Source organism: Protomyctophum parallelum, assembly GCF_964188405.1.
Source record: "Protomyctophum parallelum genome assembly, chromosome: 18".
Taxonomy (NCBI): Eukaryota; Metazoa; Chordata; class Actinopteri; order Myctophiformes; family Myctophidae; genus Protomyctophum; species Protomyctophum parallelum.
Genome location: NC_139716.1, coordinates 25,176,237 through 25,201,665, shown reverse-complemented (window position 1 = coordinate 25,201,665; position 25,429 = coordinate 25,176,237). Strand labels below are relative to the sequence as shown.

Genomic DNA, 25,429 nt, shown 5'->3' with positions numbered 1-25,429 from the left:
CACACTGAGGGGGAAGTTGGGGAGAGAGGAGTGCATCTAGAAAAGTGATCCAAACGGCCAGGACATGTGATGAGATACTGTACACATCAACCCATTTAGACATGAGGCACATTCTAAATTCGCCTTCTAAATCGTGTGTTTGATTTTGATTTTTGATTCAATTTTCTTTTTTTAATCATGTTGCTATCATTTGTGGTCGAGTGGAAACCTTGTACAGCATCATGTCCAACACTAACCTTTTTAAATTATCATTTTAAAATAGTGACAATTAGTGAAAAAATTGCCAATCTACAAGCACACAATTAGATCTGCTATTTTCATTACTCTTGTGCAACACTCTTATGAAGTAGCAGGGCTTTAATTCACGAACAAACTAACATTTTAAACTTGCAGATACGAGGTTACTGCCGACAGTGACGGTTTAAGGTACCTTCAGACGGGCATCGATGTCTGCTCCAGGTCTGCTCATGAGGGCCGCGACAACACAGGTCTGCTCATGAGGGCCGCGACAACACAGGTCTGCTCATGAGGGCCGCGACAACACAGGTCTGCTCATGAGGGGCGCGACAACACAGGTCTGCTCATGAGGGGCGCGACAACACAAGCAGAACCAAAAAAAAAGCTCAACAGAATCCAGGTCTGGTTAGTTAGGTCTAGTCAGTCGTGGGCGTGTGCACGGAACGAGCACGCGCGCAACAACTTCACGGGACCGCGTCCACGTAAATACACTTGCGTTGTCGCCTCTCGACTTCTCCACGCAAAAACGCAGGTCTCATTGAGAACGAACGAATTACTAGGCGCGTTAATTGCTGCCCGTTTGAAAGGACCTAAATATATATGAAAATATGTTATATAAAATAAATGAAAGGACTTAAAATATGGTAACGACTAAAATGACACTTTCCCGGATTGAAAGGTAGAACGTGGCTTTCCAGGTCTAAATGGGTTAGAACAGGGGTTCCCAAACGGTGGTACGCGACCACGTTCTAGGGGGCGCGTGACATGAAAAGGCTAATGGTGGTGCTATGGTTTTAATTTAAATATATGAACATATTATGCCAATATATGGCAAGTATACAAGCAGAATATATGCCATATTCAGGGTCATATATGTTCATATATGTGGATATATGCACATAATGTGGATATAAGTATATGTCTCTATATACAGTATAGCTTACGAGACATACGTATGCAGGTGGCCGATTTTGAATATGTTGCACATATAAAAATATATATGTTCATACATTTCATTTCCATGTGGGGAGTGTACGTGTCAGCTAGGTCAGGAGGTAACAGGGGCACCCCCTGTTACCTCCTTACACACGGCCAAAATAGTTTGGGAACCGCTGGGTTAGAGCATAAAACAGTAGTTCTTCCAGCAACATAACATGGATTAAAATAATTTAGTTTGCTTTATGTACAATAGACCATACACTGTAATATGCTAGCAGCCAAAATGAGTATTGAGGGCCCAGATCTTTAATTTGGAGTAATCGTCATCATCTATTGGAGCTCTAGCTATATTTAAGAGAATTGATTAGAAACCGTGGCGATTTACGCCTAAATGCCATTTATGCATCCATTACTGGCTGCGCCTCACACCTCAAACACCTCAAAGGAGCTCAGGTTTTGTGATGAATGATATTTCACTTATATTTTATATTCATTTTAGCTGCTCTCTTCCTATACAAACCCATTGTAACTTCAACCTCCATTTTAACCCTGATAGATTAAAAGAAAACACTTTTTTCTGGTGAAAAAAAAGAAGAAGAAAAAGAAAGAAACACGGGCACCTCACGTGTTAAGAGGGCAGTATCAGTCACCAGAAAACAGTATGGGTGTTTTCGATGAATCTATCATGGTTAAAATGGAGGTTGAAGTTACAATGGGTTTGTATAGGAAGGGGGCAGCTGAAATGAGCATCAAATATCTAAACACTGACTCGAGCAACTTAAAAACTGTCTGGGGTGTTCACATAAACATGATGGAGTAGACGATAAAATGACCAAAAGCTTCTTTTAAAAGCTGCTGGGAGGACAAAAAGGCGTTTGGAAAGCACAGCACTGCCCCTCCCCCTAGCAAGGCAGAATGTGGCTGGCTGGCTGACGACAGAAATCCTATAAAATCCTTCCGTTAAGGTGCAAGTCAAAAGTGACATTATCATTCTACCAATAGCCTACAGTATTAACCAGTTGAATGTACCAGTACTTGTCCCTGTAGATGGTAGGGCAAAAAAGCCCAGACAAACTATTTTTCCACCCTGATGCTGAACATAGCATCAACTACTTCAACTTCACACAATCATCTGTATCAGATTAACGGACGATGTATACAGCGTACAATCACTTTGCTTGACCTATTTTCAGCAAACGTACAACAAAGTATAAATATCGCTCGTTAAACTATAGGCTTTTTTTTTTATGTTAGGTTAGTTAAATTGTATGTAGTATGAGACATCGGCCAAAACGAGGCCTGTTTCAGCCCGGTCTTGCTTTTTGTACAAATAAATAAAACTTCAAGTGAGGCCTCCATAACGAAGACATCACACTCAGACCAAGACCTGCTAGGAGACAAAATAAAACATAAAGACAAAATTAAGATCTGAAATGGACCCGTGGAAAGGGAGGTGGCCTGATATAATATGCTATTACGTTTAACTGTCCAAAGAGGAACAAATGGACCAGCGCCGTCGCTACGTATACGTGCAATACGCACTGCGCATAGCGCAACACGCCGAGGGGCGGCAACAAAATGTGCCATAATCAAAATAAAATGTTAATAACAAGTGGCCGCGTGTGCGTCCTCGCAAACAGCAGAAGTCGGGAGGGGGGGGGGGGGGGGGGGGTGGGGGGGTAGCCAATAGGGCAACCAAATGGTCCCTGACGTACAGTGCACACTGTCCAACCATGGAACCATTCCAGCTTCCTCTTCCATAAATACAATTTACTAGCAGAAAATCACTCCATTATCCAGGCAGCTTAGGTACCTCTTCTAAGAGGGGTTAAAACACATCTTTAAAAAGTAACAAAGCGGTGCACAAGAGAACATCCGTTTAGGGTGGTCAATGTAAAAAAAAAAGAAAGATGAGGAAAAAAAGGCTCCTAAAAACCCTTCCGTCTCCTTTTCAAGTGAGTGAGCTTCTATCCAATAAATAAATAGCAGCCTGCAGCTTTGTCCTTCCTTGGGAAACGTGTTCTTCATGGAATGGCGTAAAAACAAAAACAAAAAAACAATAAAATAAAACACCTGACAACTGAACAATGCATGGAAGTCACGACGAGGTCACGACGAGCAACGAGTTTGACAAGAACCTCGCCCCGTGCTGTAGGTGAAGTGATGACTGTGAGGTTCGGGCGGGAGGGAAAGGAGGAAAGAAAACCGAGAAGAAAGGCAGAGCGAGGGGACATCAAAGACCACGAGGAAGTCAGAGATGAAAGACAAGACAGAGAGAGGTGAGGGACACAGACAGAGAGAGGTGAGGGACACAGACAGAGAGAGGTGAGGGACACAGACAGAGAGAGGTGAGGGACACAGTACTTCATAATGTGTCCCAGAGGGGTCAGTCGGTGGCAGAAAGCCAGAGACATACTGTATACAGTATGTTCAGTACAAACATTACACACAGGATACATTCTTCAGCCTCTTCCTGCTACAGTCTCCAGGCCATGAGCTTGCTCGGAGAGGGGCACAGTGTTGGGTGTTGGTTGGGGGAGGGGGGGGGGGTTATAATAAGGCCTCGGAAAGGCCCCAGTCCCTTTGCAGGCCTCTCCACCGTCCTCCAGACAGACGCGTACATCGAGCCACCCAACCCACCCGTCGACCCAGCCAGTCTACACAACGCTCCCTGGCCGGGGTTTAAAGAGGACGGTCATCAAGACAGACCTCGTCCCAGCTGTATAGAAACTGTGTTCAAGTACCGCCGCCCCCGGAACACAGGAAGCATTCTATGCAGCCTGTTTGTTCAGATTCCAGTGGCTGCATCGGGTCGAATGCCAACCGGGTTATACTAGTGCTTGAGCCCTGGAGTTATTGTTTGTGTGTGTGTGTGTGTGTGTGTGTGTTTGTGGGGCGGTTCTCCATGTTGAAGTGCTCTCTCTCTCTCGTCAGCGCTTCAGAACAGGGCTGCCTCTCTCCTGCTCCTTCAGCAAGGCCTGTAGAACCTGAGGGCGAGAGAGAGAGCAGAGAACAATTCATTCACCCATTCATTTTATGAAAATATAATCACTGTGTAAAGCAGTTGAAAGGAGGATTGAAATGTAAACAGTGTGTGCTTGTGCCAATGATACTAATGTGTGTGTGAGGGGGGGGGGGACATGTAGAATACAGTACATGTCAACTTGGGGAGTCCTTGACATGAAAAGGTTTGGGGACCTGCACTGCTGGCTGACTGCTCTGCCTCTTTCTGGTGCGTTGTTTACCTGCGGCCACTTGCGGTTGCGGCTGTTCATGTGCACGGCGGCGATGTTCTGGAAGAGCGCGTCGGCGGGCACCAGGTCGGGCAGGCGCGTCAGGAACTGGGCCATGTGGATGAAGTCCATGCTGGTCAGCACCTCCTGGTAGAGGCGCAGCAGGCCCAGCGCCGTGCGGAACAGGAACTCCTCGCCGTCGCGGCAGAACACGTCCCACACGCGGCACGCCAGGTCCAGCGGCAGGGGCTTACTGTACAGTGTGAAGATCCTAGGAAGGGAAGAATGAAGCAAGATCTCAAGACTGAAAATGTAATAGATCAAAAGAGAGAGGATCCGGGCACTCAAAGTTAAAAACGAGTGTCGTAAAAAATGTGTCGACCAACAAGGTCTTCATCAGGGCAAGAATAAAGGCGTTCCTTGTTTTTAACTTTGAGTGCCCGGATCCTCTCTTTTTATCTATATCTTGATCCCGTTTTTGATCCGTGCGAGCACCTTTTTATCATTATCACGTTTTGCTATCTCCCTTGAGCACCTGGTTAGTTCCTCTTTTTCTACTGAAAATGTAATGATGATGTTTAAGGCCGACCAGCTGAAGAAATCATGACATTTCTGAGCCAATTCATGTTTCCGGAAGATGCTTCTAAACTTCTATTCTAGTTTGATCACTTCAAAATAATCATCTTTCATCTTAAAATAACTAATGACTATAAATAGCAGATCTACAAGCTCACAACGTGTTGTGAGTTTGTAGATCTGCTATTTTCAGTGCGCAGCAATGCTTTCACAGAAGCTTCAGATGCTTTCACACGGGCTTCTATGGAATCCAAAATGACTGAAATCAGTCATGGCGACTGAGAACTTTAATCCATGTGGAAGCGAGGGAGTCGCAAAGTTCCATCAGTCCCTTTCCGTGTCGTTGTAATCGCGGTGCGGGTGCGATAAATGACAAATAAAAAACGGAAGCAAGATGGTGTGGCAAAAAAGTCTGTACTTCAATGTTTGGGTTTCACTGATGTGAAACTAAGTTTTTTTGTTTTTGTTCACAGGGGCCAGTTGCACCACCTCACACTAAATTCAAACTTAGCCTAGTTATACAGTAGCTTAAATGGCTTTTAAGTCGAGGCATTACTAGTAAAAAGCCATTTAAGCTGTTCGAACCCCCTACAGGTGAAAAAGAGTGGGTGAATTGTTTTTAGAAAAACTAAGATACTAGGCAAAATGAGGCAGAGTATAAAGATGATGCACACTCTGCCTCTTACTGACACATCAACAGCAGGTGTTTCTGTAGCGTAGGATAGACCAGCAACATACACACATAACACCCCCCCCCCCCCCCCCCCACCAACCACACACACATCCTGTTTTCTAAGAAAACCACACGTTCTAGTTGTTCATTTCATGGTCATTGCGTAATACGGTTGTAGTAGGCATGGATAAATAAATATATTATTTAAGTATTGCCATTCCAATACCGGGAAAATGTGGACAAGAAAACAACAAAGGAGACCACACTCACCAGTCAATCAAATAAATATCAGGAGTCAAGCTGTTTTTCTTGAAATGTGCAAAGAGCTTTGGTAGGTTTTCTTCAAAGAACACTTCAAAAGCTGAAAAGTACGTCAACATCTGAGGAGAGGACAGAATACGATCACGTTGAGTAAAACACATGCGCGTGCGCACATGCACACTCAATTTAGAATTGATAGCAGTTCTGGCTTAACCGTGCAGTACTTTTCTCGAAACTTAGCAATATTGTAGAGGGCTATGCCAAATGGTGAGGACGCAAAGCCCATGATCATTGGCCAAAGGGTGGCACTATAGCACTCAATTGAAAATGCTAACTATCGTGGGATTGTACTGTGTAGCATCTTTAGGAATATCGACAGTATGTGTCAACAGTGGTATTCATGAAAAGTACTCATAGATTTGTGATAATTGTCTTGATGCTTCTTCAATGTTGTACCTCCATGCCTTTATTCTAATCAGACTTCGGAATAATACAGATTAAAAGGGAAGCAATATATGACTAAAGAGGAGATAATTTTGGTGAATTATTTCCATATACATTTAGAAGAGAGAATATATTCTGTTGCCTGAGACACATCTGTGTCTTATGTATGTAATATGTATGTACTGTATTTTCTGCAGGGCTCTGAGTTAGAGTATGTACTGTACATGCTATATGTGTCTGTTCAGTCTATGATATGCGGCATGCGCACGCGTGTGTGTGTGTGTGTGTGTGTGTGTGTGTGCGTGCGTGCACTAACAAGGCTATGGTCCACTCTGAAGAAGGCCATCTGACAGGGCTTGTTGAGCAGGTTGGCGAACGCGATAAAGGCATCGGCTGTGTCCAGGTTCAGTATGAGCACTGCAGCAATGAACGACATGCCCTGCACCTACACACACACACACACGCGCACGCACGCACGCACACGCACACACGCACGCACGACACAAATACAGTTCAGTGGCATGAAAACGTAGTACAATGATTGGCATTCGTCATTCAACTCAAATTCAGTAACACCACAAATGAAAAATAATGTTTTCATTATTATTATCATTCTTTTTTGTACTACTGTACCAAATTTGTAGACCAAAATCACTCTTTTCAGTGCACTGGTATGGATTTATGATTCTAAACAAATAATTAAAGATACGGCTTCAGATAACATGGATCTGGGCAGTTTTGTCAAGCTTTGTGTTTATGGTTACTTGTCTTATTACACCTCACAGGAAAAGTGCAAAAGGAAACGCAAACCCCCCCCCCCCCCCCCCCCCCCCACGCACAGAAACGTGAATGTATACGCCTGGTGTTTAACTGTGTGTGTGATCACCGTTTGGTGGTCAGTACAGGAAGCTTGAACACGTCTCTACACTGACAGCATGTGGCTGTGCTGCAATGCAGACTGCAGCAATTTAAAACAACAACAGCGCTTCTTTGTTCTCTCTCTCACACACACACACACACACACACACACGCACACAGACACACACGTCAATTACACATTGCTGTCAAGGTGTGAACTCACACTTGTTGCGTCAACCATATCTTACAAAACATCATCAAAACTACTCTACGACTATTTTCGGTCCTAAAGAAATGTGTGTGTGTGCAGTGTTAATTTTTCACAATATTTTGATTTAGTCTTAGTCTTTTGGATAACACACCATTTAGTCCTAGTCCTATTTAGTCTTCTGAAAAACCTTAGTCGACTTAGTCCTTAGTCTTAGTCAATTCAATTATATTCAAAGGAGCTTTATTGGCATGAGAAAACACACGTTTATATTGCCAAAGCAAGTGTCAATATATAATAAAAACAGTTGAAAATGGGGAAAGTATATACAGTTGGAGGGGGTACAACATTTTGTTATATACATGTTATACAGGGTATAACGCTTAAAAAAAAAAAAAATAGCAGCATTTTTGCAGTCACTCAGATTTAAGATGTGTTTAAAGGTCGCAGCACTGTTTACATGAGCAGTGGGTCTACTTGGTACAGATAGTAGTCATTGGGGTGGTTGTATTCCATTAGCTAACTTTCTTTCGTCGCAACAGTTCACAAATCTTGCTGCTGTGTTTGCACATTGTTGTATTTCTCCCAATAGGTATGGCTTTTTTTTTCTTTCTTTCTTTGGGTGCGTGTAATCTGTAGGAAGTACTGTATGTGTATCTGATGTCTTGGTATAGTGGGCAGGTGGTTAGGAAGTGTAGCTCTGTTTCCACCACATTTTGTGCCCAGTGGGTGCATATAGTCCGTTAGTCACCAACATTAACACTGTGTGTGTGTGTGTGTGTGTGTGTGTGTGTGTGTGTGTGTGTGTGTGTGTGTGTGTGGGAGGGGTGGGGGGGATTGTGGTTGGTTGGTACCGTATACATCCACCAACCGGCTGCAGTTTACAACCATAAAGTAATAAGGACATTAAATAAGTTTTAAGTGTATTTTTGGTGCCATACTGACTTTTATGTAATGTGTTTTGTGAGGTCACAATGACCGTGACCACCAAAAATTACACTTCATTATTTCATGCTGTAGTATTAAAACATTTGTGTGAAATCTTGTCATAATTTGCATAATGATTCTTTAGAGTTATGTAGCCAAAAACTTTTGTGGGGTTATGGTGAGTTAAGGCCTGTTCATACTTTTAGGTGATAAGGTGACCACTGTTTCGGTGGTTAGTAAAAAAAAATATATATATTACATTATATATAATAATAGGCCTTAAGACTTTTGACCATCACATTCTTATCAGTTCATCTTTGAGTCCAAGTGGACGTCTGTGCGGTGATGAAATTCTCTCCAGGAATTCCTTAGTCTTGTGTAGCTATTCTTCAATCTCCGAATGCTCTGGAACTACACCTCCCGAAATTCGAGTAAGGAAGCTGCCATTTCCGTTCACAAAAATATATTTTAAAATATCTTTAGAGCTTATGTTTTCATTTCAATTTCTTCTAAGCAGCAAGCTATAATATTATAATATGCTTAACATGATTTCTATTTATATTAGGATGAATTGGCACGACTGTAAAGACGAAACGGGGAGGAGTCTCCACTTTCGCCGTATCGCTTCGCTTACTCATAGCTTCCGTTGCTCCAGATTGTATGACGGAAGCGTTTGAAAATTGCGAGAGGCAACAGTCTGGCCATGCGAGACTATATGCCTTCCTTAACGATCGCTCTTATGATAATGGGATGAACCTGACCCTCGTCACCTCATAATCTTTATCATATTAGACATTAGTGTGAAATGTTTGTCATAATCAGTGTATGAATTCATCTACTCGGTTCTTTCAGTTCAAGTGGGCGTTTGTGCCGAATTTGAAAGGATTCCCCTCAAGGCGTTTTCTGAGATATCGTGTTCACAAGAACGGATGTCACTGTCACCGCCAAAGACATACAAACGAGGTGATCAAAAATAAAATAATAATTGCTGTGTGAGACTCACATAGCCGACATCTGGCCGGTAACAGGTGTACGCTCCCAGGATGCTGTGTAGCACATCATGGTACGGCCCCCCCTGAGGACGGACACACACACACACACACACACACACACACACACACACACACACACACACACACACACTTACTTCCTGGGACGAAAGATACAGCGAAAATAGTAGAGGGGTAAGGAGGGGGCCTAAGTGGACTCGGGGTCAATGAAGTATCTAGGGTTTAACCACTTACACCCCAGCAAAACGTATTGTGGGGACAACCTTCGCTGAAAATAGCCGATCAACAAGCTCACACCGTTTCCCCCACACAATAACAGAAAACAGAACACACAGTACGTGACACGCTCCTGTGACGCGTGCGTTACGTTCCGTGGAGGCTGGAGGTGGGGGGACTGACCTGCTGGAAGATGCACAGGTGGGGGAACGTGCGCGAGATGTCCAGCTTGATGAGCTCCAGACTGGCCTCCCTGTCGGACGAACCTGCGTCTGGACGCACAGCAACAGGAGAAAGGACTTAACCTATTTAACCTCATTTTAAAAGAAATCTTCTAAATCCTCCAGTTTTCTGAAATAAATATTTTCACGATTTTTCAAAAATAGCAGACCTACAAGCTCGTAGCGCGCCACTCGGTGGCACGCTATGAGCTTGTAGATCTGCTATTTTTCATTAGCTAAAGCATAACATAACACCAAAAGGGGTTCCCGCCCAAAATGACTTAACACAGCGGTTACCAAACGTTTGAGCTCGAGAGCCACAAGAGAAATGTGATTTTCATTACTTCTTAAACTTTTTTTTCTTCTTCTAATTTATGGAATTTCTTTGATTTGTTTCATTCATAAAATTATTTTAAAAAATTGGGATTGTTTTTTGAAAATCTTTTGAGGTGATATTATATTAAACTAAATTAAGGAAACAAGAAACATGGGGATATTTTATTTACTATAGACCCATACAAATGGGCTCGCGACACAGTGACAGTGAGGCTAGCTATAGAGCGCCGAAGTCCTGACGTCACTCGCTCATCCTTTGGTTCTGCCTGGTTCACGGAAGTAATTTCTCTATGGAGAATAACATGGGGTGATCTTAATATCGTTAGCATTGTGGTCCAAAAAGAAACAAGCTGTCTCTGCGTTATTGTCACGGAGGTGTCAGTGACACTCAGTCACTCATAATATGATACAGTCTGTTTCTAGCGAAAATGTAACTAATTCAGTAGCAGTAACAATAGCGTTTTCTCTCAGTCAGTTGATTCTTCATATCCATATGAGTGAAACGGCCGGGGTGACACGTTTATTTTTCAAACACAGTTATTATATGAGGCAATGTAAAATCCCCCCTATGGGGATTACAATGCAAATCCCCAAAAGTACATGAACCCATGGATTTGTGCCCTCCACCGATATTGACTTCAGACTTCGGTGCTCTATGAGTGACACTTTGTAAAACGGGCTGGAATGAAACAAAAATGTTTACAGCCTCAACTAAAAGCACTGTGGAATGGTTCCATTTTTTATTGAATATTTTATTAACAGTTAACAGTTGCAAATAGTACTGTGGTACTATATTAAATAAATTAAATAAATAGTACTGTGGTACTATATTAAATAAATTAAATAAATAGTACTGTGGTACTATATTAAATAAATTAAATAAATAGTACTGTGGTACTATATTACAATGATTGTAATAGTACTGTAATAGTACTGTGGTACTATATTACAATGATTGGATAGTACTGTGGTACTATATTACAATGATTAAATAGTACTGTGGTACTATATTACAATGATTAAATAGTACTGTGGTACTATATTACAATGATTACAAATAGTACTGTGGTACTATATTACAATGATTGGATAGTACTGTGGTACTATATTACAATGATTACAAATAGTACTGTGGTACTATATTACAATGATTAAATAGTACTGTGGTACTATATTACAATGATTACAAATAGTACTGTGGTACTATATTACAATGATTGGATAGTACTGTGGTACTATATTACAATGATTGGATAGTACTGTGGTACTATATTACAATGATTAAATAGTACTGTGGTACTATATTACAATGATTACAAATAGTACTGTGGTACTATATTACAATGATTACAAATAGTACTGTGGTACTATATTACAATGATTACAAATAGTACTGTGGTACTATATTACAATGATTAAATAGTACTGTGGTAATATATTACAATGATTGCTAAAAGGATAACGCAAATTTTTTTTCCATTGTGGTCCTGTCATATCATCATCATACATAATGAAATCTACGCGTTTTGTGTGGAAATTATACCCAATAAATGATCCCAAGCACTGGAGGCTTTATCGCCCATAGTGTTCAACTACACTCAACAGTCAGGGGTTAGTAAATAGAGGAGGAGAGGAGAGGAGAGGAGAGGAGAGGAGAGGAGAGGAGAGGAGAGGAGAGGAGAGTTACCGTCGTGTTCAGATCTGTTTGGGGTGGTGGGTGTTGGCATCGCTTTCCACTTCTCCTTGGCCCTGGACAGGCAGATGTTATATAGCTCTGCAGACACACACACACACACACACACACACACACACACACACACACACACACACACACACACACACACACACACACACACACACACACACACACACACACACACACACACACACACACACACACACACACACACACACACACACACACACAAAGAGATAGTGGAGAGAGATTTAACTTGATGACCTGACAAACCATCCCATCTCTAAGAAGCAACTCACAGAATCACAGGTATCAAGTATATATTAACACTGCATTAATGCAAAAAGCCCACTGATAAATAATACAAGTTTAAATGGTAGAATAGACTATAGTCCTGTATGAAAAAAGGGAATTTATTAACCATGTCAAACTCACATTGTGTACTGTGGCGGCACCAAGTGGTGGCCAGGGGTAACTGTCTTGATACTTTTGTCTCACAAAACCACTGGAGCTCAGCGGTGCCACAGGCCAGGGTCAGCACGAATGAGACTCCACAAGAGTCGCTCTGCTATCAGAGCTTCAGAACAGTGACAAAGCAAAACCAGCAAAACTATGAACAGGCAGGCAGGCGGTGAAAGTGTGTACCATACCGTGGGTGATGTTGAGCTCATTGCCCACGGCCAGGCTCCAGACCTTGCCTCTGACGCTGGGGGGGACACCCTGCCACCACAACTCTCTCACCCGCCGAGAAGTACACCTAGAGAGAGAGAGAGAGAGAGAGAGAGAGAGAGAGAGAGAGACGTTGTATTTTATTTTTTTATCCCGGCTTAATGGTTATGATCTGCTACTGTATTTCAGTATGTCAACATTACTTTTCTTGTGACTTACTGTAGTTCTACATTTAGTTATGCTCCAAATCTGTTATTTTTTCCAACAAAAATGTTGGGCAATCGTTAGGAGATCAGTAATGCTACCAGCACACATCTCAGGGCTGCACTACTACACACAGGGCTGTTTACCTAGAATATATCATCATTTTATTAGTTCCTGCCATGAAATACTTTATTCTGTGATATATAAGTTCCATTTAAACAACCAGACTTGTCATCACTACAAAAAAAGATTTTGACCATTGGAGAGGTTATTTTCGCTGCGCATTATGCTTGCACAGAAGACATGCCGGCTTCTATGGAATCCAAATGACTGAAATAAGTTGTGGCGACTAAGAACTTTAATCCATGAGTTTAATCGGCAATTTTTTGCTATTATTTGAATTCAAATCCTGGTTTTTTTGGGCTATTTTTAATTGGATTCCTGAAAAGTTCATTTTTTATTTAATTTCAAATGCCTTTCAAATGCCTCTAATTATAGCTGTGTTAACTTTATGAACTAAATACAAATACACTGGACATAAGAAAATAACAATTTAATACTACTCATTAAGCAACTAATTTAGACTGAAGTAATAAAGCGGGCCGTGTTTGCAAATCAATACTATATCAGTATTGTGATATTAACCCGAGGGCCGCATCAAGTGAAGGTGGTGCTCCACATGGCGCTCCAGAGTGTCATGAATGAATTGGACAGTGTTACTCACAGGGCGCTCCAGAGTGTCATGAATGAATTGGACAGTGTTACTCACAGGGCGCTCCAGAGTGTCATGAATGAATTGGACAGTGTTACTCACAGGGCGCTCCAGAGTGTCATGAATGAATTGGACAGTGTTACTCACAGGGCGCTCCAGAGTGTCATGAATGAATTGGACAGTGTTACTCACAGGGCGCTCCAGAGTGTCATGAATGAATTGGACAGTGTTACTCACACAGCGCTCCAGTTGGGTAGGATCTCCTGGTTCCAGGTCTGGGCGGCCGTTCCAATGCTCTCCTCCAGGCGACATCTGTCCTCCAGCTGTTTCCTCCTCTTCTGCGCATCCTTCATCTCTGCAGGCAGGGGAGGGGGGAGGGAGGGAGGGAGGGACACAAGTGATAAGGAAGGAAATACATACCGTACGTACTGTACATGTACATACTAGACTAGGGCACGGCCAATGTCAGAATGTTTAGTCCGATGCTTAACCACCGGATGACAATTTGGGGTTGAAGAAAGACAAGGAATGAAGGTGAGATAGTAGGCGGGTAAGAGACTAGCGAGAGAATATACTCCTTTATGCTTTGCCACGGGAAAAGCAAAGTATTTTTTTTTTAAAGGGGCCAATGTGTCAATCTATCCACTAGATGGTGCTTGTGTTCAACTTGTTAAAACTGTAAACAACCACAACCTGGAAACACCTTTCCAGGAAAGATTCGTCCATGTTATTTAAGTTGACACAGTACAAATATTAAACATTGTACCTTCAAGTGAAAAAGGTGTTGACAACAGTGTATACGTGAGCTAGGAGGAAGGCATGTATCACTAAGAAGAAGGCAAGGAGAGATTTATCTCCAGTCCTTGCATGCCCCCAAAGACACAGAACTCTTCCCAGCATACATACAGCTGGGGAGGCGCTGGTGGAAACCTTGAACCCAGCTGATCTCTTTGGAGACCAAAATCAGACATGATCAAACGCAGGGATAGAACGGGAATCTGTCCAAAGTGACTATATCGTCTCTGCCGGGGATTACTTTTCAGGATTTAAACTAAAAAACAGCTAAAACCTTGCCATATTATGTGCTACTAGTATGATCGACAAATACAAAACGAAAAAGCCCCACCATGATAGTTTGTAGAAACAGAATATTTATTTATTACAGTGATCCAACATCTAAGTAAGTAATTTTACTTTCATTGTTGGCTGCTGAAAAACAAAACAAAGACAAGGCGAGACCGACCGGCCCAACGACAACATTCCCAAACTTCCCGACAGTCTGAAAATTGAAGCTTTAAAAAAATAAAAATCTGTTCTGAGGCACAAAGGTTCATTTGACAGGATGGTGGTAGAGAAACACACAGAGGGAATGAGCTGTGCTACAGACAGTACGTGTCATAGGGATTAATTCATTCATAGCCTGCTGTGCAGTGCTGTTGTCATCCACTCACCTCTCTTCTTGGCCTGAGCCACCATCTCTTCATACTGTTGTCGATGCTTCTGGGCCTCTTCGGCTGGCTTGGCAGGCAGATTACTGCAACAGGCGCACGCACGCACACACACACACACACACACACACACACACACACACACACACACACACACACACACACACACACACACACACACACACACACACACACACACACACACACACACACACACACACACACACACACACACACACACACACACACACACACACACACACACACACACACACACACACACACACACACACACACACACACACACACACACACACACACAAATGGGTATTAAAGCAAGGCTGTGCAAGGTTTCAGAACTGGTCGCCTTGCATTATATATCACGGCTGAGCTTGACACGCATGCACGCACGCAGGCACGCACGCAGGCACGCACACACGCACGCACGCAGGCACACACACACACACACAGGCACGCACGCACACTTGGGGGGAGTCCTTGAGCGACTTTGGGCTTACAGGGTGAATGATTGAAGTCTGTAATAGCTGTTCATACAGTATGCAATACATGCCACTTCTACAGATACGGTTTCCCAAATGTGTATTTTTAATTACTGTTATAATCAGAAAATCAAGGAGAAGAGTTCATGTGATGATGGTGAGTAGGGGGGGGGGTCCTTGACATGAAAAAGTTTTAGAACCAGTGGTCTATGTCAGTGGTTCTCAACATTTTCAGGCCAGGACCCCCAAAATAATCCTTTGTCTGGGGACAAACACTTGACAAACATCATGACAAACACTTGAATTATAGGAGTTGATTACGTTTAGTTTGACTCTGTTCCACAGATAAATATTGTGAAAATAGCCAATCTACAAGATCACAACGCAACGCAAGGCCTTGTGAGCTTGTAATTACCGAAAAATCGCCCGGTATCATTGAGGATGCCCTAGGACGTCCTCAGACGTCTTTAGTACGCGACGGTGGAGGTCCTTAGGACGCTTCTAGACGTCCTATGTACAGATTGTGTTAAGGGCAGAGAGACACCGTCCTACCACAGGCATGGCCCTTTAAGGGCAGAGAGACACCGTCCTACCACAGGCATGGCCCTTTAAGAGACAGAGAGACACCGTCCTACCACAGGCATGGCCCTTTAAGAGGCAGAGAGACACCGTCCTACCACAGGCATGGCCCTTTAAGAAAAGAGACACCGTCCTACCACAGGCATGGCCCTTTAAGAGACAGAGAGACACCGTCCTACCACAGGCATGGCCCTTTAAGGGCAGAGAGACACCGTCCTACCACAGGCATGGCCCTTTAAGGGCAGAGAGACACCGTCCTACCACAGGCATGGCCCTTTAAGAGACAGAGAGACACCGTCCTACCACAGGCATGGCCCTTTAAGAAAAGAGACACCGTCCTACCACAGGCATGGCCCTTTAAGAAAAGAGACACCGTCCTACCACAGGCATGGCCCTTTAAGAGACAGAGAGACACCGTCCTACCACAGGCATGGCCCTTTAAGAGACAGAGAGACACCGTCCTACCACAGGCATGGCCCTTTAAGAGACAGAGAGACACCGTCCTACCACAGGCATGGCCCTTTAAGAGACAGAGAGACACCGTCCTACCACAGGCATGGCCCTTTAAGAGACAGAGAGACACCGTCCTACCACAGGCATGGCCCTTTAAGAGACAGAGAGACACCGTCCTACCACAGGCATGGCCCTTTAAGAGACAGAGAGACACCGTCCTACCACAGGCATGGCCCTTTAAGAGACAGAGAGACACCGTCCTACCACAGGCATGGCCCTTTATGAGACAGAGAGACACCGTCCTACCACAGGCATGGCCCTTTAAGAGACAGAGAGACACCGTCCTACCACAGGCATGGCCCTTTAAGAGACAGAGAGACACCGTCCTACCACAGGCATGGCCCTTTAAGGGCAGAGACACCGTCCTACCACAGGCATGGCCCTTTAAGGGCAGAGAGACACCGTCCTACCACAGGCATGGCCCTTTAAGAGACAGAGAGACACCGTCCTACCACAGGCATGGCCCTTTAAGAGACAGAGAGACACCGTCCTACCACAGGCATGGCCCTTTAAGGGCAGAGAGACACTGTCCTACCACAGGCATGGCCCTTTAAGTGAGAGAAACACTACAGAGGAGGGTAATGGAGCCCGTCCTAGGAAGACCTATTAAACTTTCAGCATCTATCTCTCTCTCTCTCTCTCCCCACTCTCTCTCTCTCTCTCTCTCTCTCTCTGCTCCCTCCCTGTGAGCCAAAGAGAAAATACCAAGTGGAAAAACACTGAGCAGTCTAATGACCCAGGGGAGGGATGGAGAGAGAGAGCGAGAGAGAGATAGAGAGGGGGGGGGGGGGGGGGGAACAAAACAGACTAGGGCTGCAACTTATCGATGACTTTCTTTACGGGTATTGTGTGCGTGTGTGTGTGTGTGTGTGTGTGTGTGTGTGTGTGTGTGTGTGTGTGTGTGAGAGATGTCTAACATCCCAAATACACCTGATGTGTCTTTGATTTGTACCAGGCATTCCAAGATCTAAGTACCAACCATTACTTGGAATTATAACAAACCTGATGTAGATTTGCCATACTGATATTCGGAAGCCTGGGCCATGTACATAAACTGACCATGAGTGGCCTAAGAATAGCTGGCATGACAAAGAGAAAAGCCAAACAACTTGCCAAATACTGTTCTGTTACGGCTGTTACAGGCAGTTTGTCTGGCGGAGGAGGTGCCATGTGTATCCTTAAGTGAACATGAACTGTCAACCCCGTTATATTTGTTTCCTTGTACAATTAATTGTAATTTGTGGATTCAAATAAAGAACTAAAATGTGCACTCACGCGGGTCTGTCCTCCAGAATCAGAGCGGTGGTAGAGAGGGGCTCAAAGTCCAGGTTCTTCCTCACGGCCTGCAGCCTGGGGGACGGTGGGGGGTTGCCAGGTCCAGCTCTGCCACTCTTGGTTTCATATTCCTGGAGACGACAGCGGGACAGGAAAAAAAGTCTAATCAGTAAAAACTTAAATAAAAACAGGAATTGATGACATGAATTAATTACCAGCTGCTGCCTTATATCCCATGTATTAGAGGTCGGCATAGAGGCAAAAAGTGTGTGGTTGCCTAGAGTTGAGGCAGCCAATCAGGACGATAGGTTGTCAGTACAGCCAATGAGAAACATACTGTAGGTCTCAACTACAGCAAGTGGGCGTATAAGCACAGCAGAGAGAACATTGACCAGTTGTGCTAAACACTAAAAAGAATGATCTACAAAACAAAAATAAGTTAAAAAAGGAATACGATATGCGCATCGCCACAGTTTTTAAGTACGTTGCTGGACCCAACAAATTATCAAATGAAGAAAAAAAATGGAATGTCCCTTGGTTTATAGTTTTCTTTTTTACAAAAGCATTCAATTCAGGAGTCGGAGTACTGACAGTATTAAAAGGTTCCTCCAGTAAACCCACAAAAACAACAGTCATACATGAAATACAGGATCAATAAGAAATGAGAATAAAAAGCAGACGGATACAACACAACACAACACAACGAAACATCACTCAAACACAAACAGTACAATAGTCCATAATCCACATGACAGACAGCGCAGCACCCTGGCCAGCAAACCTTCAAATCGAATAAACGTATGTCAAATCGAATAAAATGTCTTAACCCATTTAGGCCTGACGTCAAAATTTAAAAAATGTCTTCTATCGTAAATCATACCTCAATATTTCATGTCAAGGACCCCAAAAATGATATCTAATTGAGAGATTTGTGCCGCAATTTCACGATAAAAAAATAATAGCAGATCTACAAGCTCTGTAGATCTGCTATTTTTCAATAGCTAAAGTATAACATAATGCTTAAAACACCAAAAGGGGTTCCCACCCAGAATGTTAGCCTCGGGGTAACAATAGAAGGCACTTTAATCGGCGATCAGCCTTGATCGCTGACTAAATGAATTGGTCAAGAGGCCTGCGTACATTTCACCTGACCTCCCTGTGGGGAGAGAGAGAGAGAGACACCCGCCGTGTCCGGAAATGGACTCCAGCCAAGGAGTTCCCCCTAAATGTGATGAGCTATACCAGGGTGCCTGGCCGACACATCAGCAACGGAGGGGGGGGGGGGGGATGTCTGGTATATTTATTTATTTATTTGTGACCGCTTCTGAATGAGGCTAAGTCATTGATTTCTTAATTTTCGTTTTTTTCATGTCTTATAGAAGCAGGGAATCATAGCTTCAAATTGACACATTGGTTGTTCAGTTTGACCCACCAGTTTTGGAGATATGGCTTATAGAGTAATGTCTTGCGGAAAACAGCGAGTTGAGAAAAAGCAGGCTTGAAAGGATCACTTCTGTGGACTCTAACATTACACCTATAGCTACATGTTTAAGCATTTAATTCATATTTACATGTCGATTTCAGCTCTGACATTTATTTCAGACATGCTCGAGTCTAGTATGTGAAGAGTCTGCCTGTGCTATTAACTCACGTGCAGTAACTGCAGTTGCTTTTTAGTCTCAACCTGATCAAGGTGTCAGACAGACAGGCTAATACACAACAATGTTGAGTCATGACGTCTCCGTCCCCTCCCAAATAATGTCCACACACTTTTTACGTCCTGACGGCGCCACTGGGCTGACATGTATGGCATCACAGGTGTTCAATTTGCTTAAAAAAATAAAAAATAAAACAAAGAACAAAAAAGAACAACAATGTGAGACGTTGTGAAGTTGAAGATATTTTTGCTATTGTTTTTTTTTTTTATTGTAGTATAATTATATAGGAATGTCCCTCCCACCCATTTCTTTTTTTTGTCAGGTTAAACTTGACATACAACAGGCCCGTTTTTATTAGCGACCTAGTCATGATTGACTGCCCCCTAAGCCAATGGGTGTCTGACCCCATACTGCCTAAGCCAATGGGAGTCTGAACCACTCCTGTAGCCAATCGCGTAGTAGCGACCTAGTCATGATTGGCTGCCTAAGCTATGACACGCGCACCGTAGAAGTCACTGCAACGCGGAGCGGCCGACAACAGTAGGCCAGCTAGCGGCTAATGTTATGAGCTAACTGTAGAGCTGGAAAGCCATAACAAAACACAGTGATTTAACCAACAAAAGAACGTTGCAAGCGAACGAAAACAACTGCCGCAAGGTTGTGACAGAGAAACATATACTGTACGTTACAGAAAAAGGAAACACAGTTTGACATGCATTAGTCTACGGACCCCCCATTTAATGGCATTTCTATTTCTGGGACCCCCAATTTATATCGTAAAATCAATGTTCATTTAACTCTGAGGGTGTACAAATTCGTACACTCTCAGAGTTACAGACCCATAAGGGTCCATTTGGTTCCAAACTATCATTTAGCTAAAGGACCCCTTGGAACTCCCTCAAGGACCCCTTCCTGGGGGTCCACGTACCCCACTTTGGGGCGTCGCATCACCGTGCCATCGCAACTCAGACAGCAGCGCTAGTTATTAGTTATGAGTCATGACGTTTGAGTTGAGTTTGATGCTAGATACAGTAGATGTGCGACTTGAGGGAAACGAGCTCGCTTTCAGGTTCAAGTCAGCTGAGCTCTGTTTGGCTTCAAGCCGCTGGAAATGAGTCACAACAATGAGTCACAACATACTGTAATATCCACACACACGCACGCACACACACATGCACGCGCACACACACACTACAATACAATACAATCAGAACATTGGTGGAAAATAGCTACAGCATTTCAGAAAAAGACTGAGGGTTGATGCATGCAGAATCCCATCTGGGGAAATTGCCACTGGGAGAAATAGATGACTAGTTGACTATACAGAGCCAATTCAGAAGCCCAAACTTGTTTGAATTCTAAACGGATGCAGATTCATACAAAAGGATGCTTTCCATTGAGGTCTTGTGTATTCAATTAATCGAGACATTTAAAGAAAAACAATAATAACAAGACCTGAAAGCCAAGTGGTTTGGACGCATACTTCGTGGACGCAAAATGCCTTGAGTGTATTCCTGGCTGTCTGGAATATTTGTTGTATGTCGTTCCCCAACTATTTTTTATTTATTTATTTATTTGACAGGGACAAAGCTCATTAATCATCATGTCAGTTTTCACCTCAATGTAAATAAGCCAGAGTTAGCCAAAGCTACATTACATCTGTAGTCCCTGGGCAGGCTCTTAAAAAATGAATGATAAAAGAAAGACAGAGTGTAGGGTGCCAGCACACAACACCATGCGTTGATGCCATGTGTGCATATGTGCAAGCACCCAACACCATGTCCATACAAAAACACAATATAATACAATACAGGAACAGATCAACATGGTACAGGGGACAGAACAACTGCAAAGTGAAGTAAAAAATGACACCGGTGATGAATACTAAATACCGTAGTGCTGATAGTTACTCATGATTACAGATTTGACAGGTTTTTAGCCACCTTTTCAGGTTGAATTTGAAGGTCAGATAGTTGGAAGTCTCTCTTACTTCTGTGGGGACACTGTTCCAGTGATGGGAGGCTCTAACAGAGAAGACTGTTTTACCAAACACACTAAGTCTGATTGGTAACTCTGATTGGTAACTCCCTCTGCATTTCTTGTCTCTCTCCACCATCAAATAAAGGCTTAAAGATTCACCCAAAAAAATGTAAAGATAGACACACACACACACACACACACACACACGCGCGCGCGCGCGCGCGCACGCGCGCACACGCACACCGAGGAGAATGTTCTCACATCCTCGTGAGAAGGTTGCTTTTGGCCTCTTAGCTTTTGTCAGTGTGTATCTAATGAGTGCGAGGGCCGGGGGTCTCTTCTGGGCGGGAACCCCTTTTGGTCTTTCAAGCATTATGTTATGCTTTAGCTATTGAAAAATAGCTGATCTACATGCTCGTACCACGGCACTCGGTGCCGCGCTATGAGCTTGTAGGTCTGCTATTTTTGAATAATCGTGAAAATGCGGCACAAATCTTTGAAGATATATTCTTTCAGAGTGAACGTTTTTTAACTCAAATCCTTGCTTCTGAGGAGTTCCTGGAACAACACATTTTCAGATGGGGGTCGGCAGCCAATTACATATAATTTTTGGGGGTCCTTGACATGAAAACTGTCAGGATTTAGAAGACATTTTGTAGAATCTGTTCAGTCCTAAATGGGTTAAGCCTGTAGCAGTGAGTGGGGCCACAGCCCACAGCCATCAATGATCTCCTCGCTGGAGCCTTAGGTGAGCCGAGGCAGTAAGCAGGATACATACAACAGCAGTGGCAAAAACACAGAAATGTGTGGGGACAATTATATTGGGAGAAAAGGGCATTGAAAACAATTAGCTACACTAAGCTTAATACATAAAGCGGATATGAGGCACTCGCTGACTGAATCCGTGTGTGCTCTATAAAGACTAATGGCAGCACTTCACTTGGGAGCTTTAAACAATCAGGTCAGGGAAGACCTACATGTTAAAAAAAGATGTTGTCTACCATGGCTACGTGGGAAGATATTTACAGTAGGAGGTGCTGAATGTTCAGCACGAGGTACGTGCACATTAGCGCATGCCGCAAAATGTGTGTGCACGCACCTCGTGCACGCGCATTTTCAAGCGGAAAGGTGGCTTAAACTTTTCCTCTCCACACGCATGAACAAAATAACACAGGCAATTAACCACGATAAGGCGCCGATACTGTGATACAGCATATTTATTAGGCCTAGTAACTGAAATCTGTTCTGATTACAATTATTATAATTTTGCTCCAACCCCCCCCCCCCCCCCCCCCCCCCAGCACCCCTACTTCCCTCAGCCATGTTGTCTACTCTAAAGCAGTGGTTCTCAACATGTGGCTCGGGACCCCCTACAAGCTCAAAGTGCCTCGTGTTTTGAGGCGTTGTGAGCTTGTTGAGTTTTGAGGCGTTGTGAGCTTGTTGCGTTGTGAGCTTGTTGCGTTGCAAGGCGTTGTGAGCTTGTATATATCTACTATTTTCACAATTTCACATACAGTATATGTCAGTTTGTCATGCGGCGGCGAGGTAGTGGTTAGCCATACATATGTTTCTTGAGACCGGACCTTCAAGGAACGAGGACTGTGAAAGATATGGAGGGAGATAACGAAAGGAGTACAGTAAAACTTTATGAGGAAAGAAAGTCTACAGAGACAGTTGAGTTGACCAGTGAGAGAGAGAGAGGTCTCTACCATTTCGTCCCTGCTCTACCTGTCCTCACATCCACCTCCTTTCTTTCTACACCTCAAGTCTCTTTCCCTCCCGTCCTTCCTTTGGTTCAGTGCTGTGTGTATGGATTATGGAAGCATTCGTCTTAGTGTTATCGCAGGGCTGTGTATGGATTATGGAAGCATTCGTCTTAGTTTTATCGCAGGGCCTCCCAGTTTTGGCTCTAATGAACAAAGGCGCTGGATCGAGACGAGGCAGGCGTATTTCAAAGCACTTTCTGGGTTTCTGCTGACACGTAATTATTAGGATTATAGTTTCTTGCATACACCACCACCTCTTATACCAACAACCGTTACTTTGAAAATAATTGCTTGCGCATTTTCTGTTGTCTCGTTAGTTTCGTTTTGGGGTTTACAAGCTCCAGGCATACTGGAGCTTGTAACATCCCCCCATGCACCAGGCCTACTGGACTTTGTATTATTGATTTGACTGTGCGCGCCTTCCTGTCAGTGTTGATCTTATCGACGAAAAATGTTCGTCGACTACCTTTTTTCACTGACGAAAACAAAATGGAAACTAAGCTATGATGACTGTCTAAAACTAAGACTATATATATTTATTTATAATATATAAAAATTAAATGTTAGGAAGGGCCTGCCTTCATTAATAGATTTTAAAGTACTTAGACAGGAAAGGGGGAGAGAGATGGGGGGAAGACACGCAGCAAAGGTCGTCGGGATCGGGACTCGAACCCGCGACACACTTACACTGTCAGGCTAGGTGCCTGAGCTGAGTGAGCTCTCAGCCGACCCAGGCCATAAGTCATAGTTAATGTTGTGGTAAAGTTATATCGAATAGTGACAAGTTAAATCACTTCCCTTTCTAGTAAATCATCAGGAACCAAGCATTCCTGACTGTAGATAAATAAATAGCGTTCACATTCAAGCATTCGCAGTGTGCAGGCAAACCCCTGTTTACTTAAAGGAACGACCATCGACACTGACTTGAACATGACTCGTTCAACAGCCGGCAGCTGTGTGTGCAGTGCACAGGTTATTTTCACACAGGCATGTAAAATACTTTTATTATAAACTAAGGTAGGCCTGAGGACAGATATTACAGTGCCAGAGTAACATACATAGCAATGATTTTACTGCTGATGGGAGGGAGGGAGGGAGGATACGAGAGAGGAAGCCAAGTGGGGAAGGGGGGGTGAAACCTGGCACTTCGGCAGCACTGCAGGTGTCACTAGAGCAGTGTTGATTTCGTCGACAAATACTATGACACAAAGGGGGCACGGTAGGACAGTCGGTAGTGCTGTCGCCTCACAACTAGAAGGCTCTGGGTTCGATTCCCGCTGAGGACGCTGTGGGCGCTGGGGGCGTGCTCTCTCCTCCACGTCATCAGTGCCCATACCCGAGGCGGGTTTGGCGAAAGGGCCCTTCTGTGTGGAGTTTGCATGTTCTCCCTGTGTCCCCTAGGGTAGGTAGTAGGTACCCTCACAAAATACATGCAGTAATCCTGGTCTCTAAACTGCCTCCCCCTGGCCAGCCGGGGCGCCTGATGGAGTCGAAAGGAACTGGTCGGAATAACGTGTTCCTTCCACATGCTACATCCAGCCGGGGAAACTCCCCCCTGTCAGGTGTAAAGAAGCAGCTTGGGACTCCTCATGCATAGCAGAAGCATGAGGTCAGTCTGTTGCTCTCCCCAAGTCCCCCATATAGGGACTAGGTTGGCGGAGGGTGTGTAGAGCCCAGGATCACATTAGATCATTGACACAGGGGTGAAAAATGGGTTACAAAATCGTGGGATAAAAATTATAATGGTATATAGATCGTGCGTGTAGGCCGTCTCTACAAAACAGTATAAAGCGTACCAACACGCCTACGACCACACCTCTAGGCGCAAATACAGGTGTCGGCATAATAGATAGTGGACCAAAATACCATTTAGAGACAGAGCAAGCTCCTATACCCGTAATGTTATGGCAGCGTGGGCCACGTCGCGGGTAACGGTGGCGACGAAAATCTAAAATCTAAATTAGCTGTCAAAATAAACACTGCACTAGAGCAAGGTGAAACAGAACAAAATGTAAGATAACTATAAATCTTTCATGAAATAAAAAAATGTAAAAAGAAAATACATTGGATAGCGGAGTCCACACCACAACTACATCGACGGTGGCAAATGATAATGCTAGGACCACTTTCTGAGCAAATTGATGAACGATAAAAAAAAACAACAAGCCAATCCAAAGCCATCAGAATTAACGGGTTCAACTTCGACACGTCACATTCATCGTATTTACAGAAAATTATTATCACTGATCAGTGTATAGCTATCTTTAGTTATCATCATTCTGAGTCTGGA

At 43.6% G+C, this 25,429-nt stretch overlaps 1 protein-coding gene and 1 long non-coding RNA gene across 2 annotated transcripts in view; one reads left to right on the top strand and one right to left on the bottom strand.

Annotated features, from left to right (window-relative positions):
• Positions 1-397: 397 nt before the first annotated feature.
• Positions 398-1,653, top strand: LOC310875912. Its single transcript, XR_014570705.1, has 2 exons — positions 398-488; positions 547-1,653. It is a non-coding gene; the product is annotated as an uncharacterized lncRNA (long non-coding RNA).
• A 1,230-nt stretch (positions 1,654-2,883) lies between these two features.
• Positions 2,884-25,429, bottom strand: part of tbc1d14 (TBC1 domain family, member 14) — a 59,584-nt gene continuing 37,038 nt past the window's right edge. Inside the window, exons 6-16 of the mRNA XM_083788565.1 lie at positions 17,736-17,866; positions 14,872-14,954; positions 13,658-13,775; positions 12,486-12,592; positions 11,827-11,913; positions 9,766-9,854; positions 9,360-9,431; positions 6,680-6,808; positions 5,929-6,038; positions 4,422-4,680; positions 2,884-4,163 (exon numbers count right to left, since the gene is read on the bottom strand). Of these exons, the coding sequence (XP_083644691.1) occupies positions 4,107-4,163; positions 4,422-4,680; positions 5,929-6,038; positions 6,680-6,808; positions 9,360-9,431; positions 9,766-9,854; positions 11,827-11,913; positions 12,486-12,592; positions 13,658-13,775; positions 14,872-14,954; positions 17,736-17,866 (1,242 nt within the window). The 3' untranslated portion in view covers positions 2,884-4,106. The remainder of the gene's footprint in view (positions 4,164-4,421; positions 4,681-5,928; positions 6,039-6,679; positions 6,809-9,359; positions 9,432-9,765; positions 9,855-11,826; positions 11,914-12,485; positions 12,593-13,657; positions 13,776-14,871; positions 14,955-17,735; positions 17,867-25,429) is intronic.